The sequence below is a fragment of the Bombyx mandarina genome, chromosome 10, assembly GCF_030267445.1.
Source record: "Bombyx mandarina strain Sakado chromosome 10, ASM3026744v2".
NCBI classification, from domain to species: Eukaryota; Metazoa; Arthropoda; class Insecta; order Lepidoptera; family Bombycidae; genus Bombyx; species Bombyx mandarina.
Genome location: NC_143217.1, coordinates 4,673,438 through 4,691,979, shown reverse-complemented (window position 1 = coordinate 4,691,979; position 18,542 = coordinate 4,673,438). Strand labels below are relative to the sequence as shown.

The 18,542-nt window shown below is 34.4% G+C and overlaps 1 protein-coding gene across 2 annotated transcripts in view; it reads right to left on the bottom strand.

Annotated features, from left to right (window-relative positions):
- The window catches only part of LOC149502146 (multicopper oxidase 3-like), a 63,868-nt gene extending 47,359 nt beyond the window's left edge, over positions 1-16,509 (bottom strand). For both annotated transcript variants that reach the window (XM_089730226.1, XM_089730225.1), the window contains exon 1: positions 16,124-16,509. In XM_089730226.1, the coding sequence (XP_089586352.1) occupies positions 16,124-16,220 (97 nt within the window). In that variant the 5' untranslated portion in view covers positions 16,221-16,509. The remainder of the gene's footprint in view (positions 1-16,123) is intronic.
- Positions 16,510-18,542: the final 2,033 nt, after the last annotated feature.

Genomic DNA, 18,542 nt, shown 5'->3' with positions numbered 1-18,542 from the left:
TCGTCGTGAAACAAGTCACCACCACGTATTTCGTGCGCCCTTGTTCACAACAAGGTGCACCTTATGGCCCGGAAATTATAATAGAATTTGTGTCCATTTGCTTACAATATTACAATTCCGAGTTTTTGCGGTTTCCCCTTGCGTCTGCACCCGCACCGGAATTGGATAGTTGGTTTCGTAATCATACACATAATTATATTAACGCGGTCTACCATTATTATGTGTAATCGTTACTGTGGCCTTATAAACAATTATTTTATAAATGTAGTGATTATAATCAGTTTCAGTTTGTCATTGGACTTAGCGGTTTGGTATGCTGGAAGCGTCGATTACCTGAAACCAAAAAAGAAATAAATTAGATCCGATAGATATAAATCATTGTGTTGTAATCTATAAACTTGTGTTCAAAGATCGATGTGAACAGAATGCGGTGCATTCATTTGTAGTTCTCATAGTGTATCACGGCAAATACGTAAGACCAGTTTAGCGATATTTCTCAACCTTGCTACCAGTGGTCCAGTGCGAACCCGTTGCACCACCAGTCAACGCACTCGACTGCACCAGTTTGGCGAAAGTAAAAGTGGCCAAGAACGCACACGTTCTTGAACCAGTTGCTTGTCAATAACATGTTTTTTTTTTTATTTATTCCTCTTTACGCAATCAAGTAAGCACGTGTGTCCGCAGGAAGGTCTGTATACAAAATTATGAAAGCTACTGATTGAAATCTTATACCTTTAAACGAACAATTATTGTATATTAATATATATATAATCTGAGTCTCGGAAACGGTTCCAACGATTTTCATAAAATTTAATATACATGCGATTTTGCGGGCGATAAACCGATCTAGCTACGATATATTTTCAGAAAATGTTGATTCGTGTTTTCAATAATCAATTCTTCCCGACATCTATTGGCGAATAATAATACTATTGAGGGCAACTAACCGCTTTAAAGGCACAACAAGATGGCGTTATCAAAAAAAAAACCTCATCATCTAGTACTATTTATTGGCAAAAAGAGTTGTTTTTAAACGTCTTTGAATCTTGGCAGGTTCCAGTCGTGTGTCCCTTAAATGGAAAATAAAGAGTCACTAGACCAGTCAATTAAGCACTTTCGTCTTGAACGTGAATCACTTAGAGAGGCAGTAGTTTTCAATGTTATAGACAAGTTAATTAACTTCTTACTTAGTAGTCGATTCGACCTTAAGTGGATTGCTTATTATAAAAACACAATAGCTATCTATTAAATCAGGTTAATAATGATTTGAACTACAGTTATTTATAAAAATATATTAATGAAATGCTTCAGTAAGCTAAGCATTTGTACTTGGCAAAAAGAAACAAAGTTTTTGGGAATACCCATTGAGAAGAATGTATAATGTGTCCATTAAAAAGCGATGCCATTTGAAATTATGGGTATTTAAGTGGATTCACATAATTGTCGCTTTTTAAGGAAATCTTAGTAAAGGCGATGAAAATGCCGAAAAGTTGAATTAATAAAATACAGTGAACCAAATACATCCCTGTATTTGTTCTCATATCACATCTTTTTTCTTTACCTTTTTTTTCTCTGCGTGCTAGTCATTGGTTATAGACTACTGATTAGCGCTACGCAAATTTGAAAAATTACGCTTTAAGGCAGATCTTCCACTGTAGCTGCACCTCGATGTGTATTATCTACGAACACTTGTCGAGATGATAAATCTTAAAAAACATTACGGAATTCTAAATCTGACCGGTATGTAAAGAAATGACCCCTTTCATAGCAACAAAAATCATATTTTCCGGATGATGAATGTTCAAAGATACAAATCTAGAAGTGCCAAAAGATAAAAAAAATTGTTGTGACGGGAATAGTTGACAGTCAAAAAGAAGATTAGTCAAATTGTTTTCGTAAAGCTTATTATTAGTTTATTAAGTAAATGGAATACAGTAAAGAAATATTGCAACTGTGATGATCTACCTCTAAGCCTCTTCCAGATAATTTCATAAGAAATCGAAAATGTATCTATTGCATGAAAAAGTTGACCGAAATTACTGCGTTAGATAATATTTAGCATCGAGTGATCCTGTAACTCATAATGAATTTGAAATAAAAAAATAAAAAAAACTATTCGTAAAATTAAATAAAAGATCTCTTTGAAAACGACAATCACGGTTTTTCAGTTGACAAAATGTTCCACTTTGTTGTTTTATGAAACAGTTTTAATGCTTCAGTAATTTGTGTTTGTTACATAAAATTTCGTAAATTTCAGTTCTGCAAGAATTTTCAACGATACTTTTGCTTCTATTTTTATTTGTTATATGAACAACTATGATATGAATATTGTATAAAGTAAAAGTTGATTTCATTAAAGTTATTAAAGATCATTTTCTACTATACGTATGTGTTTTGAACATGAATTTTGTATTGTGATCAAAATGATTAGGTAGTTTTTAAGCTATTGGATAGCTTCTATCGCGGGCCTTGAGCGCGGCGACTGAATCAAGAAATAACGTAACGAAACGTAACGAAAATAGCCTGACTACGCCTACTATGTAGCTCGCGTTCAACACATTCACACGTTGCGCTGGTGTAGTGTTTGTGAATAAGCGCGCGGCGTGACGTCGCACTGCATGAGCATCATGAAAAGTCTGCCCATCTCTCTCTCACGCGGTCTAGCTTATGAGTGTGAAGGGGACAGTTAATGTTTTGCTTTTGTTAATGTTTATAAATATAGAGTGGTCTTATTTTTATTATTGTTTTAATTAAATCATTATTGTCTAATGGTAATTGAATAAGTTGATAAAAAATGCTTTGCAATAGCTTTAGCGCGGCAGTCCCCGAGTGCCACACGTCTTTTTTTTATATATGATTCTATTTTTTTGACATGGAGGTTGTTCTGGTGGCTTGGAGGTCAGCTTCGTTAGGATCAGTGGGTGAGCTTGGAGTCGCTATAAACGCTGCTATATTTAGTCTTAGAAGTGTAAGCAATGCTGATAGTGGAGCGAATGGATACATTAGGGCGGGACAATTACGGTCTCTCTAGCTATCAAAAATTTAAATTTCTATATAATTATTGACATATGAATTTAACACAAGGTAATAAAGGTTTTTTTTTTATTTAGAAAATTCATTTGTGATACATTTTTACAACACAGCAACATAACAATAAATCTCATGTAAGTTTATTCTAAAGGTGTCAATAGTCAAATACCAAAAAAAAAACATCAATATTCCAAGTTCTATTAATGAAATGGCCGCGATAAATTAATGAGACATCAGTTCCTTAATGACGCTTGATCAGTTTGTGGACCAGTTACAATGACGTTACATAAAATCAGTGAAAGTGTTAATAATCGAGACGGTGTCGGACAAGTCGGATTGCTGGCGAAGAATCGTAAAAAAGAAGCTACGGTAAATTTGAAATACATTTACATATATAGCCGTTATATTTCGTCTTTTCGCATTAAAAGTGTACAATTTAAAAAAAAATTCGAAATTGAGTTAATTTGCAGAATCATTTGGTATCACCAGTATTTTTCTCATAAATACTGTCAAAAGAGCGTAGCTTATTTTTTTTTTTTTTTTTTAGTTTATCTATATTTTGACTACTATTAACAAAATTAATACTTAATTTTATCTTACTTTAAAAGACAGATAATGTCAACTGGTAAAAAATAAAAAATGAATGTTGCATAGATGATTAATATTAAAATTATTACATTATGTTAAGCCTTCAAAACACTCTCCTGCAAAATTAGTAAGTTTTGAGATTATACAGTTTTAATGCGAGAAGACGATTTGATACGTCGGGTATAGTTCGTCAAATTTTCTCTTTTGGAGTCATTAATTTCATTAACGTAAGTTTCACGATCGGCGTCGTGACCTAAAATTATTTTTCATTTAAACTAGAGACGGTATGCTATCATGTATACATTAAAACATATTAGATATAGTTGGTATAAAGTCTTCTACACATTTTTATCACTTTTAATTTGCTATTCTGATAATCTTCTCAGAGGTATACTGGTTGAATCTTTTTTAAAGAATAATTGTGGTAGTGATGTTATCCTATCCTATAGCATATTTCAATGTATTTAAGTAAATGTTCTTTTTAATGATCGGATACATAAAATATTGGTATACTTAAAAAATGCTAGATGCTTACCTTGTCAATGATGGTAATAAAGAATTCCAACGCACCAGCTGTTCTCGATAATAAGTATATAATAGTTTGAACCAATAAATACCGAATTACATTTCTGAATAGAATTTATGTGTTGCCTTTTATACGTCAAATCGATTGAATTACGAAACATGTGTAGTTGACGCGAATGATTTTTTGTCGTAGGCGTGGTATAGCGTATTCCCGATTTGGAAATGTTAAAAAAAACGATCCTTAGTCATTTAATGGTATGAAAATTTTATAAATCGCAATCAATCAAACCGTAATGGTAATTGACATAATTCAGGCTGTTGGCGTTTATAGTTCGAAATCGTCGTTTTAATTGGAACGTATTATTTTCGATTGATTTAATTTTTGTATCACAATGAAACGAGACAATTTCGAAATTTTCGCTAATGCTTATGAATCTATATATATAAAAATGAATTGCTGTTCGTTAGTTTCGCTAAAACTTGAGAAAGGCTGGACCGATTTGACTAATTTTGGTCTTGAATTATTTGTGGAAGTCCAGAGAAGGTTTAAAAGGTAGATAAATATGAAAATGCTCGGAACTAAATTAAAATAACAATTTTGTTTTTCTTTTGATGTGTTCTCCGTCGGACAAATTCCTTTTGTTTGTTTTAATTTTATACAAAAGCTTAGGTATTTTATTTATCGATTGAAGCACTACGAAGTCAGCCGGGTCAGCTAGTAAATAAATAAAAACAGTTTTCGATTATTACGTTTGATATTAACCTCGGCTACAGTCTATTTGATATCGCGTTCAAACAATTAAGCTGTCAATTCAGGTCCGATGACGGGCAGACGAGAGTACGAAGTTTCGATGCCATGGTCACCGAACAGCTCTTGACCTAGCCCCGTCACTGAACGGACGTGTCGAAGAAAGAAACGCGCGATTCGACATTAGACAATCGATTACGATTTAGCCGATTATTTCCGTGACATGAAACGGAACTAGCTCATCACTTTCTATTTTTATTTTTTTATTACAAATAAATTCATAAAAGCCTAATACGTCTTGTTTTCATTAGCGTTATTATGTAACGTTCTTAAGAGCGTTTTTTCTTTGCTTCTATCTTAAGCATTGGTTATGGGATGTTTCAATGGGTTCAATTAAGCATTAGATATCTGGCCATTTTACGACTAAGCGCACGTTCCGATCCGAATACTGAGGTAGAGGCGATATAGAGATTTCAATGTATTCACATTGTAGTATCTATGGTGTCCTATATTCACATAACATGTGGTAGACCATGAAATTATTACAGCCAAACTAAAACTCACATGTTCATTTACAAAATTTATTTGAATGCATTTCCAATTCAATGTTATTACTAGTCAAAGCGAACATTAATGATACAGGATATTATAATCCACAGAAAGTGAGCGTTAGGATTCAATTAGTCCGCGGCTTAGACCTGATATTTATTATGTTGCGTTTACCTAACAGTGTTATAAGCTCAATGAAGCGACACGGCGAGGACGGGAAATCTGACCATTGCCTGCCACTGATTCTAGTCTCTCAGAGAAAGTTTAAAATTGTCCATCGCGAGTAAGCTTGTAGCGCTGACAGCAACATCGTTTTAAAACTGAATACGCATTATCAGGCATACCGTAACACGCAAAGTCACTCTCTCAGCCGCACCAAGACGGACTTAAAAGAAAATAAAACCCATTGTGACCTCCGGGTTTATTGTATTCCTTAAGACTCGTAAAAACAATATTCCCACACTGCACGGTTCGTGTGGTGCTTAGTGACGTAACGAAGTCGTCGTAGGCATTGTATTGTAATGCAGTTTTACGTGCTTCGGACGCATTTTAAGTACATTTTCCATAAATTGTAATTAGGTACCCTGTCTATGACACCGAGATACGAATGGTTTATGATTTTAAAGCGAAAGCGAAGATTTTATTGCGATACTGTAATGTGTGATTTTGACACGAGTCGATTATGTCATGTGCGAATTGGTAACATTAATTAGGTGTAGTCCAAAATGATCTGTACTGTGCATAAATCATATACGTAACGGTGAATTAGATTTGTGGTGCATTGCAAATTGTAAGAACGATGCCAAATCGTGTTCTCGTTTGGGTCGTTTTACGAAATTCGGTCGACATGAGATTTCTTACATTTTCGTAATATTTTTATTGATAATGTAGGCGATGTGATTGATATGTTTGTTCACTTTGTGGGATTTAGGATATTATTCGTGGGATTTTATTGTTTTTTTTTTATATATTTATTTGTGAAACTATTTTTTTTTTCCTACATATCCTGAAAGCCTTGAGAGGCTATTTCAGCTTCTCCTTGACGTGTAGGTAAGCTCACGGGGCTCTAATCGGGAGTGTTGCTAACACTGGCCCTAGCTAGAGCAGTGCTTCGCAGAATCTATCACCGGATCGGAAACGCGATCCACTGAGAAGATTCGGCGAGAAACTCAGTGGGCTGTGTCTATGGATTAATTCACTCGTCGAGCCCTTCATCGCAAGCGACGGATTCGACGAGGACGGTGACCGGCGTGAAACTATAATCACAATTAAAGGCTCAAAGATTACAGTACATGCTGCATTGTTCCTGATGCTAAGTTATTAGTAACTTAAATAAATAAAACTTAGCTGTGAATAGAATAGATAAGAAATTTACATACTAAATAGTTTACATTAATCGGATATAATGTAGTAGATTTTGATTTTATATTGAAATGAAATCAAAAGCTTCTTATTAATCACTACATTTTTATAATTTCTAAGAATTATTCTAATATTGCACACATGGAAAATTAAAGATCAATTTTTGTCGTATGGGAACAAAGCTTAAATTTAATACGCCGACTGCTGTTCTTAGTAATTTTAAAGGACATAGGAAATTTTTTTTCACTAGCATATGTATGTACATAATGTTCCTAATACACATTAAGAGAAATCAAACACGACTTGGTCTCTACTTCTGTTCATTAATCTTTGTTCTAAAACACGTTGTTAAGTTTCGCCCACACATTAATAAATTGCAATATACAATGGTGTAATTTAGTAAAATGTTTAAATCTGTATTTTTTTGTATGCTATTCGTATGGTTTTTACTGTACGGTCTCAATATACCGTTACTGGAAGCGAAAGAAACGTATTGAATAAAGGATAAATATAAAAAAAAAATGTAGAGTTGTAATTTTTAGTAGGCACGGGGTATTGTTTGCTTAAGATTGAAAGTCACCTCTCACAGATTTTTTTATATTATAAATAAATAACTGGGAACAAAAGATGCACGGTCATCCGGCCCTAAATTAGGATTCCCTGTATTATCAGAGACTGGCATACATACTTACGTACGTATATAGATACTAAACACGCAGACAAAGAGCAAACAGACCTGTTCATGGGAATCGAACCCAGGACTATCGGCGCAACAGTTAGGGCCACTAACTACTGCATCATCGAGTCAGTCCAGTCAGTCAGATCCTATAAACAGTTACGTTTGGCTAGAGAGACCAGAATATCATGTAACGTAAGATGATTTCAATCAGTAAGATCATTTGGGTATTTACATACCTACAAGTAACTTTTTTGGTTAAAAAAGTTAACGCATTATTCGGGAAATGCAGTTTTGTCATTAAAGAAATTCCGTTAAACTTATAGAAACGCATATTCGATACAACTATTTACTCGAGTTCCTGTTAGCTGCTTTTTTTCTGACCTACCGTTCCAATTAACAGAGTATGCGCATTCCTGATCAGTGCTTCTAATTGGTTAATATATTTAGCAACCGTCTGTTGCAGGGTGTTACTTTGAATTCACGTGTCGTTGACGAAATATAATAAGATACAATAATTCAAGAAAGTAGTTCATAAGATTCTTGTTTTTCGAGTTTTGCGATTTAGCGAATACGAATTACTGGTGGTAGGACCTCTTGTGAGTCCGCACGGGTAGGTACCACCGACCTGCCTATTTCTGACGTGAAGCAGTAATGCGTTTCGGTTTGAAGGGTGGGGCAGCCGTTGTAACTATACTGAGACCTTAGAACTTATATCTCAAGATGGGTAGCGCATTTACGTCGTAAATGTCTATGGGCTCCAGTAACCACTTAACACCAGGTGGGATGTGAGCTCGTCCACCCATCTAGCAATAAAAAAAAAGAATTTCATCACATCAGATATCTTTATATAAAGCACATTTCTTTTTGTTATTGAAACATCATGAATCAGAATGTCAGAATGTGTGTCATCAGAATGTCTATTAAACTTTTTATTCGATAGACGATCACGTTTCGTGGAATTCTACGGTTATATTACTGTATTATTATCTAGGCTGATCATCTTAGGACCTGGTTAGTATTAATCTATATACGAAGTCTAAGCCCATCACAGAGCGAATTTAACCTCCCCACTTTTTGAAGATTTTGCGATGTGCATACGAATTATGGTCACTCTACTCTTACTATTTGGGACACAGAATTAAGCCAAAATAGAGAGTACTGTGTATTATTCTACATTAATAAATATAATAACAGTAAACTTGTCGGTTCTTATTTAAAAATACCATTTTAAGACCAATTGCAAACAGCCTTGTAAGTATATTAAAATGTATTAGGGTCACTGACAGTGCTTAATTAATATTTTATCGCATTAACACAGGAAAAGGAATTAAAATTTAACTTTGTTTGAAATAATAATGGAGATTGATGAATGAAATAAACAAAAAAAAATGTTCGTTTGTAAATATGTATATTAACTTAAATACAATGGGCATCAGACCCGAACCTGCCGCGTATGAGTGTGAAGCACGTTTGATATAATACATCAATAGCAAACAAATGGAATATTTGGAAATTTAAATTATAAGTAAATATTAAAAGTAAATATTAAGGCTATTGCATGCAGCAGAGATGCGAATATTGCGATGGATGTGTGGAGTAACGAGAATGGATAGAATACGGAATGAATATGTTAGAGGAAGTCTGAAAGTGGCACTTGTGACAGAGAAGCTGAGAAGTTCGCGCTTGGGATGGTATGGACATGTAATGAGACAAAATGAGGTTGGTAAGAGAGTGTTAGCTATGAACGTGGAAGGCTATAGGGGATGAGGTAGATCTAAGAAGAAATGGATGGATTGCGTGAAAGACTATCCGTGTAAGAGGGAAGTGAGTGAAGAAATGGTATATGATAGAGGAGTATGGAAGGAGAAAACATGTTGTGCCGACTCCAGGTGACTGCGAGAAAGGCAGGATAATGATGATTAACAAACAGAATCAGGGATGCACTACATAACCGTTCTAGATCATAAATACGCCATCCAACCATGAAAGAGTTCCTAAATTTATAATTCCTTATCGCGGAAATCGCAATATATCTGTAACATGCATATTTTCCTGAGATTTAGTCTCGAAAAAAAAAAGTAGTTTTGTTCTTTTAAATGTTTATTTTATGATATAAAGCATATATATCCTTGAATAACGTTGATTCATAAACTAGTTCGCACGATTATTCCGTTTATAATCTTAATTGACTAATTTGAAATTCACATATCTTTAACGGTATTTTTTGTTCGTGACTTAACTGTGTATTTGACGCGTATGCATTTTTATGAATGAAACAAAAATAGTTTAAAGTAAAAATTAATAACCTACTGAGCGCTCCTTCATCTTGAATGTAGTTCGTCAGGAGGTATTAAGTTAATGCACTAAGTTTTTCTACGTCAAATTGATTTAGTAGAGTTAATAAATAATACACCAGATGTCACAATCAGCTTCAATGGAAATTAAACGAGTGAAAATTTAATTGGAATTCACCAGCACGGAACCGTACGTTGGCTTTTTGGTGAAATTCATTTTGTGTTTAGAATATTTATTCAGAATGCTAAGTTGTATAAATGTGTTTAGAATAATTTAGATCAACGAAAGTGAGTGTTACCATTTTTTTTGAACTGAACTATAAATTGAACTTCTCAAGCTAAATTTAAAATAATATTCCGGTAAAATGTTCAGGCTCAACAGATTTATTACTCTGTTTTCAATTAAAATAACATTATTGCCATGCCGTTATTGGTAACTATATTATGTTTGTTCGATGAAGGACAAAATTATCCTCTACATTACAGAATTGATAATCGTAATGGTGACCACCCTCAATCAGGTGAGCTGGAAGGAAGGATCACTGGTGGTCCAGAAGCCTTTTCAGTTTCATAACCAGGACAGGTGGGCGAGTAATGCTCAGCGAGGAGAGGCGGACGGGTGATACCTTTTTTTTCCTACTTATGCTGATAGCCTTGAGAGGCTATTTCAGCTTTTTTTTTATGGCTTAGATGGGTGGACGAGCTCACAGCCCATAGTTACAAGCTTTTCCTTGACGTGTAGGTGAGCTCACGGGGCTCAAACTGGAGTGTTACTAACAACGGCTCTAGCAAGGGTAGTGCTTCGCAGAATCTACCACCGGATTGGAAACGCGACCCACTGAGAAGATCCTGCGAGAAACTCAGTGGGCCGTGTTTATGGGCGGGTGATACAATCAATGGTCGTTGGCGCCTTTATATAAAAATATATAAAATACGGCTTTCCTTGGGTTCCGGGTCATTTTCTCCCAATAGGGGGGTTATGAAAAGAACTTTAGGGTATTGCCCTCATGAGAGTATCGCTCTCGTTTTTTTTGTAAAAATCCACTAACCTGTCGTTTCGTTGGTTAGTGGACTGTATACAGTATATTTAAATTAAGACGATAGTGAGTTAAGGTACATGGAAACACACAATGCATTGACTTGTTCACCAGTTGGCTTCATTGAACGTGAGCTTTAGTCGGTTAAGAGCCGCCCTTGACAGCTCGACGATTTTTCAGAGATGTAAGCGATCGAGAAGCATAATGCAGTTGGCTATTATATAGTTCGCTCTTGAACGTATTTTTCATGGTCAAAATTTTCGCGATAATCTTTATTGTGGCCGCAGACGTATGTAACCTTTTGCAGGAGTTATTAGTAGACAGCCAACAAAATGTATACGATTGACTGTATTATGGTTTGTTGCAAATTAGTTTCAGGTTTCGTATCCGAAATAAGACCCTGTATTAAATTACACAACGAAATAAAAACTCTCATTACGTTAGACTAGAATCAGCAAAGAAATCGAAACAAAATTCTTTACGGTTATAAAGTTCAAACAAATGCTGTGTGTTACGTATCGCAATAACACATTATGACTTGATTCGTGTAGATTATAGTAAATGTACGAATGATTTACTGTGACCGTGATTTGGTTTTTTTTTTTAGTTAACACAGGCAGTCTAGCGGGATCGTTATTAATGCCTCTAACAATATCATAATTTGGTAATAGGCCGTCATTAACATCCTCTGCGTGCACTGAAACATCTCAAAAGTATTCTAGATTTGTTTGTTTGTGAATTTTTGTTTGTACCTATTGTAGCTATGCGTTGTACCTATGTATTCTAGAAAAAATATTTAAAAGCTTGTATGAGATAATTTTCATGAAAATCTAGAATTCAATGAAAATTAGATTAGTAGTCACTTTACGACAGCTGTACATGCGCATAACTATAAAGCTATAGTATATAATGCGTTCAAAATTATACAAATCTTGTGGTTTTGTACGCAGATTTCGGTTGCGATGTTATTAATTGAGATCTAAAGGTCGTCTAACCTTCGAAATAACAATATGTTTACCCGTAAAAGGAAAGAGACGTGTAGATATTTTTATTGCACGTAATGTAATAAGCATTGAATAAAACAACCGTTTTAGATTCATACAACGCATTTCGTCTCATAGAAAGTGAATATTTTATTCGAAATTCCAAGAATAGTGCACAAAAGTTAGATTTTTTTCCGATTGTGTCGTATTACTTTAAATTCATTTCACATTCATGAGCATGTTGCGCTTTGGGTGTCATAGCTAGTAGTAGGGTTGCCGTGGTGAATATTTTTTGTCATCTCTCAAACTTTGAATGATACTCAAAGTGCATTTATTTGTGGAACAAATTATTATGAAGCATTTGTTGCGCAGTGAGAAGTTTTATTTGAGACAGAGTTTTTTGTATATTCTGTATTTTATATTTTTTTGTTTCTTTTTCTATTTCTTTCTATTCCTTAGACAAGTGAATGAGTTCACCCTTAAATATCACAACCCAAATGCCCTCTTTGAGACATGTAGTTCAAGTCTCAATATGGACTCCAGGAACTACTTTATACCGGACGGCCATGATATTATTCGCCTGACTAAGCAATTAAAAAAATCAATTATGAAAGAAACATGTCGAATTGTTATTTAATCTAGTTTTTTTCGTCCCGTAGACTAATTGTCAAATATTGCTGGTATAGAATCTAGTTTTATTGCACTAAGAATGTGTTGTCAGCCCTAGCAAGCAATAACAACTTTATTATGCATTCAAATTTGGACATTTCTAAGTCACTGTCGCTTTTATATAGTTTCCCTTGAGGTGATGTAATAAGAAATATTATAGTCACATGATTTTTATGATAGTTTTGCAGAATTTTACTTACGAAACTGTTCTAGTTGTATTTGTGTGGATAAAAACTTAGATGCAAATGTGTTTTAAGATATTTCCCAATTTCCAATTTATACTCCAGCTCTATTACTATCTAAGCACTATTTTAGAACTACGCACGCGACAAAGGAAATTGACTTAAAGAAGAAAAAAACATATTTGCAAATCTTTTTGTTCTGTAAACGAATTTCTCCAGTTTCTATTTTTTTCGACTTATTCTACGCCAAGAAGTTAAGTTTGCACGTATTTTTGGTTACCGATAACCTGACGTATTATTATCGAAGAACGGTGCATCGATACTTAATAGATCCTCATCCAGATACCACTTAGACACGTACGAGATTAATTGTTTGGAAATCATGGAAAACCGTGCAGTACTCGCTTTGCAAACCGGTCGCACTCTCGCTTATATTTCAATCTCACTTTTTAAATGCATTAAGATTAACGGATAAGTCTCCGAGAACGGCGGCGTTGAGTTTCTCTGGAGGCTTTTTTGTCTCTGTTTCTCGCGTTAGACCGAAAAGGAAAGTGTGATTATTTGGATGTCCAAACTCGACGTTCGCGCTTCTTCGCACGATCCTTATTGAAAAAAACTGGTATTATTTAATGAGGTTACGATGTCTGTGACGATGACGGTAAATGCCGCGATGACAGGAAGTTATCCGTAAGAATTTTTGTGTTGAATGTTTCGTATGAAACCTTAATTTGTTGTTACAATGTTTTATTCATAATAAAAACGCACGACAGACCTGGTCTAAATCAAAAGAAGAATTTACTTATTTCTTAGAAATATAAATTGTATAAGCTGCCGACCAAATCTAAATGTATTTCTGTAGGCTTTTCGTTTATGAGTTTATGATATATTGTCATATTTGTTGTTTAAGGTCCTAAGGCCCCAAACGGGGCAGAGATCTGCGAGAGCCCGTGCGATCAGTCTTAGGCCACGGACTTTACTCCGGGTCAGGCTACCCCGATTGTTTTCATCTCCGCTACCACAGTTCGCCGTCAGATATACTTGGCACGATCTATATTCCGGTTGCCCTAGGGGTTCACTCGGGACCTGCTTCGGGATACCTGTGGACTCTCTCCTGAGAGTATATCCTATCTATGTCGTCATATCGTATAATTTGCTTATTAATTGTTGTTTTTTTAATTGTTTCTTTTATATTTATGTTTTATATGCTTATTATATTTACTTAACTGAATTATAGGCTCTTGTGATAATCGTCTTCTTAACGAAGGCAATTATTGTTGCACGAAAGATTCGAGTGTATCGTAAAGGTACCGTAAGTTGATGAAGAATGATGTTAATGATTATCTCAGTCAGAGACTAAGGACTAGGTATGTATATCTTTAAATGTACTTGAGGCGAGTGCGAGTTCAAGGTCAGCCTTGATGTCTGAGGTCGAAGACTTAATTGCACAGGGACAACAGGCATCCTACTCTACAAGTCACAACGAATCAGTATCAACTCATTCTGGCTATGCTTTGAGCTTGATAACGTAAAGATTAGATACAGACGAATGTAGACAGTGAAATTTATTTTACTTTGCCTGATTCATATCTATTTTATACGTCATTTGGTCTAGAACGTAGATTGTAGAGTAAATGACTAACTGGTTTCAAAAATATAATTGAAAATTAAAAAAACAAGGAACTAATCTTTTAAGCACAGTGCTGCACTCACGTTTATGTACTAAAACATTTTTAGAGCGAAGTATCTATTGTCCGTGAAATTTAAAACACTGTCATACTAACTCTCATTGGAGCCACATGTGTATATACCGATAAATGCTTTTCTACGAATTGCTTGTTATAAGATTAACTTTCCATAAGCAGAGTCTATATCGCAATTTAGTTTTGCTTACCATTTTCTTGATGGCTTAAGTAAGATAATAAAATATGTACATCTATAGTATTTAAGAATTAAGTTCGGTAATCTCGGAATCTCAGGGTGTGAATAATTTTAGATTTAAAGCAAAGTTTTTATTCAGAGAAGATACACGAAACTATAAAAAGTAAATTTAAAATAAAAAAGAAAGTTTGTTATACAGCTAATCAGGATTATTCTTAAATGACTATGCTTAATGTTATCTGATTGTACAAAATAACGAAGATAAAACGAATTGTATAAATAACAAAGCCCTATTAAAAATATAAAAGTATAATATAAATATATGTAGAAATATGTATATGAAACATTTTAATTAAACAAAGTAAAAAGTACATGGTACTGAAGTAGAAAGTGTTAAATTATTTTAATTACCCTGCGAAGGCCTTCGACAGATTCTCCCATAGAACATATCTGCAAAAGCCATCTATTTTCGAAGGAAATAAAGACTCCGATTTTATGGCTCCGAATTCAACTTGAGGTTTAAGATAATAAACACAATACTACGGTACTTAAATCGGATATATATATGTCTCTAAGGAACAAAATTAGGAATCTCTCCATCCTTCGGAATTTTGTTAATGATACCTTTTTTATTACCAAGGAACATTTAACTAGATCTACTAGTCCAAAATAATGAAAGTATAATAAAAATATTCAAAATAAGCAAAGAGAAGAGCAAATTAAAAAGTGGTCACACAGAATTTCGGACAGATAACGGTTTTGACTGTTTTAGATCTCGCCAAGTAATGTAGAAGTGGTTTGCCGTGGCTTTAGTGCGAGTATAAATCTATTTATAATTAGACATTTTGTTTGCAGCGTAAAGACAATAAAAGGTGCGTGATCATCAATGGCTATAATTTAAATCGATGATTATGAGGAAAAATGAAGGAAATTTTATCGATATTGAAAAGTTTGATTACGCTTAGTATAGTGGTAGTAGATAATTTCGTAAAATTTATATTAAAAGAAAGTAAGTAAAGTACATCAAAAGAACTAATTTATAATGTTAAACAGACAATTTTGGGTACAATATTCATAAACATTTGCAATAGAAAAATGAGAGCTATTTTTTTCCGTAATTATTATATGCGTGGATAACTTTATTTCTTCTATTTTCGCAAGTTCTTTGAAACACTGATCCAAATACAAGCTATTGTTTTTTTTTATATTAAAAAACAGCAGTGGCTTATTACAAAATACAATTCTATACAAAACTGAATGAAATAATAATGTCTGGAATTTAGAACAGAGTTCATTCCAACATTTAGTGAGCGTTCAAATTATCAATGAACTTATTCCTAATGTAAACAGTTTCCAAATGTCAAGAACGACTTTAGGTACATGGAATTTTAGTTCAACATTATTTTAATATAATACAAAATAAAACAGAAAAACTTTACGAGTCAATTAGTCTTCGTTTTTTTATGTCACATTATTGTTAAATATCGATAGGTTGTATGTAGGTAGTATGCAGGTGTAGTTGTGAGTATGAGAAAAGCTAGGGTGTTGTTTAGTCATCAACATTTGAAAAAAGTGTGAAAGTGTTAAGTGAAAAATTACCTTTCTTTCGTTTGGGGACCACTCTCACACCAATTGCAAGTTCCGTCACTAGGCACAAGAACAGAGTCAGTAAACAGTATCTTCCACTGCACCCCATGTTAACACACAAAGTCTGATGCCTCTAACGATATTACTATAAATGCCAGCCGCTCTGCATTTGCTGATATCAAGTTCGAATTAATCCTGACTCGCACGAAACACGCGCACAAGAAATTAATTTTATTGATTACAATATTTGACGGACGCACGATCGGCGGCTGCACAACGAGCGAGCGAACCACCAGACTACCCTATATTTTGACTTATAGCAATTTGGCACTGCGAATTCCACTTGTATATAAAACCTTTCGCCGGCTTGGGGCGGGCGGTCATTGGTCGCGCTACGGCGTGTGGTGCGAAGGTGAAGGGAGCTGGAAGTGGCAGCCCGCCACGGAGGGGGGGCGCCAGGGTCGGTAGACACTTTTGCTATCGTCGGCCTGACGGCTGTCATGTTCCACAGGCTGTACCGTTGTACTCGGATTATTACGTCATACGCGCGCACTGTATTTTCGATGTCGATGTTACTAATAGCGTAGAGATTTATTTTATTTGACAATGATATAAATAAAATAAAAAAAACATTATCTTTGGTGTATTAGCCATGTATTTTTGTAACTTACAAACAGAGGCGCGCACTGTATTTTCGATGTCGATAATACTAATAGCGTAGAGATTTATTTTATTTCATTCTACAATTATATAAAAAAAAAAAAAAAACATTATCTTTGGGGTGTTAGCTTACTAACAGAGACATAAATGTCACACCAAGTTTCAAATTTAATGTAAACGTTTTTCAAAATATCACTTCCGAATTTAAATATTTTATAATAAAAATATAAAGTGGTGAAACTATGTTTATGGGTTTGCTCTGCGTCTTTAAATTACGAGTTAATGCTATTTTTGAATGAGATTTCATGACTGTAATATTATTAAAGACTAATTTTATAAAATTAATGAAAAATGCCACGAGCTGGTTTTTTTTAATTGCGAACTTAAACGGGCGCGTAATGTAGTTGAGTAATAAGGTTAATTTGAATGCATGCAAAATTGTATTCTAATTCGAAAGTAATGTAATTTAGAATTCGGGATTATGGAGAGAGGTTTCCCTAACAAAACATCATAACGATATAAAAAAAATTGTTTGTATTGGAGAATATGTGAAAAAAAAAACGTCAAATAAATTGCGGATTGCATAGAATACGAATAAAAAATGTGCAATGAAGTAAATTAAAATATCACTGTTATTCGTTATTTGGACGATTGCGTTACGATTTAGGAGTAGCGGTAGAGTTAGATATAATTTTAATAAGAGGCCATCTGAGTTGAGTTAAGATTTAGTTTTTTGGGAACATAGACCTCAAGAAATAGTTGGAAATCTATTTATTTTTTTGATAAGGAATGGCCCTTTAAATCGAATTGTACGACACGGACCAGGACCGTCGGTCTACCGAGCAATATCACTGGTGGTAGGACCTCTTGTGAGTCCGCACGGGTAGGTACCATCACCCCGCCTATTTCTGCCGTGAAACAGTAATGCGTTTCCGTTTGAAGGGTGGGGCAGCCGTTGTAACTATACTTGAGACCTTCGAAGTTATATCTCAAGGTGGATGGCGCATTTATGTTGTAGATGTCTATGGGCTCCAGTAACCACTTAACACCATGTGGGCTGTGAGTTCGTCCTTCCATCTAAGCAATAAGAAAAAACCCATGACCAAAATAGAGAGAACAGTGAAAGCATGCGCGTTCATAATACGCTCGATCGCCAAAAAAATACTTTAAATAAAGAACGCTTGACTTTTAAAAAAATCATTTGGTTAATAAACATTTAGCGCAACGTTTTTATCTAATCAGTTGGATTGTGGAAACTCGGAATTTTCACTCACATTATTGAGAGTGCATAGAGTGCATAGAATGCAATAGTTTGAGCATTCTTTTTTGTATAGTCATGGTAGCCGTGCATATTGACCTGGCTTTTCACAGTCTTACTAGCCATTGCAATTTGAGACATTAAAATATGAAGTAAAATCATTAGTTTAATTCGTATTAAAAGTATTTGTGTGCTAACTTTTATTTACAATATGCGTCATGCAAATTAAAGAATCTCCAAAGAACTCTGCGAGGCGGTAAAGTTTTAGTTGGTTATAGATCAAATTAAATCTGCCGTGATAATAAGAAAGTTAGGTGCGTTTTTTCTACGTCTCAAAAACATGCGCAGTCATTGTGAAATTGTTAGGATCTTGCGTTTACGTTACAAACGCGGTAATAGAATCTAGTACATGGACGTAATAATATAAATAGCAATTGCGCTATTGTAGAGCCTCAATGCGTTTTAGGCTCTAAGAACTATCTTGAATGTTAATTAAGACACGTAAAAATTGTT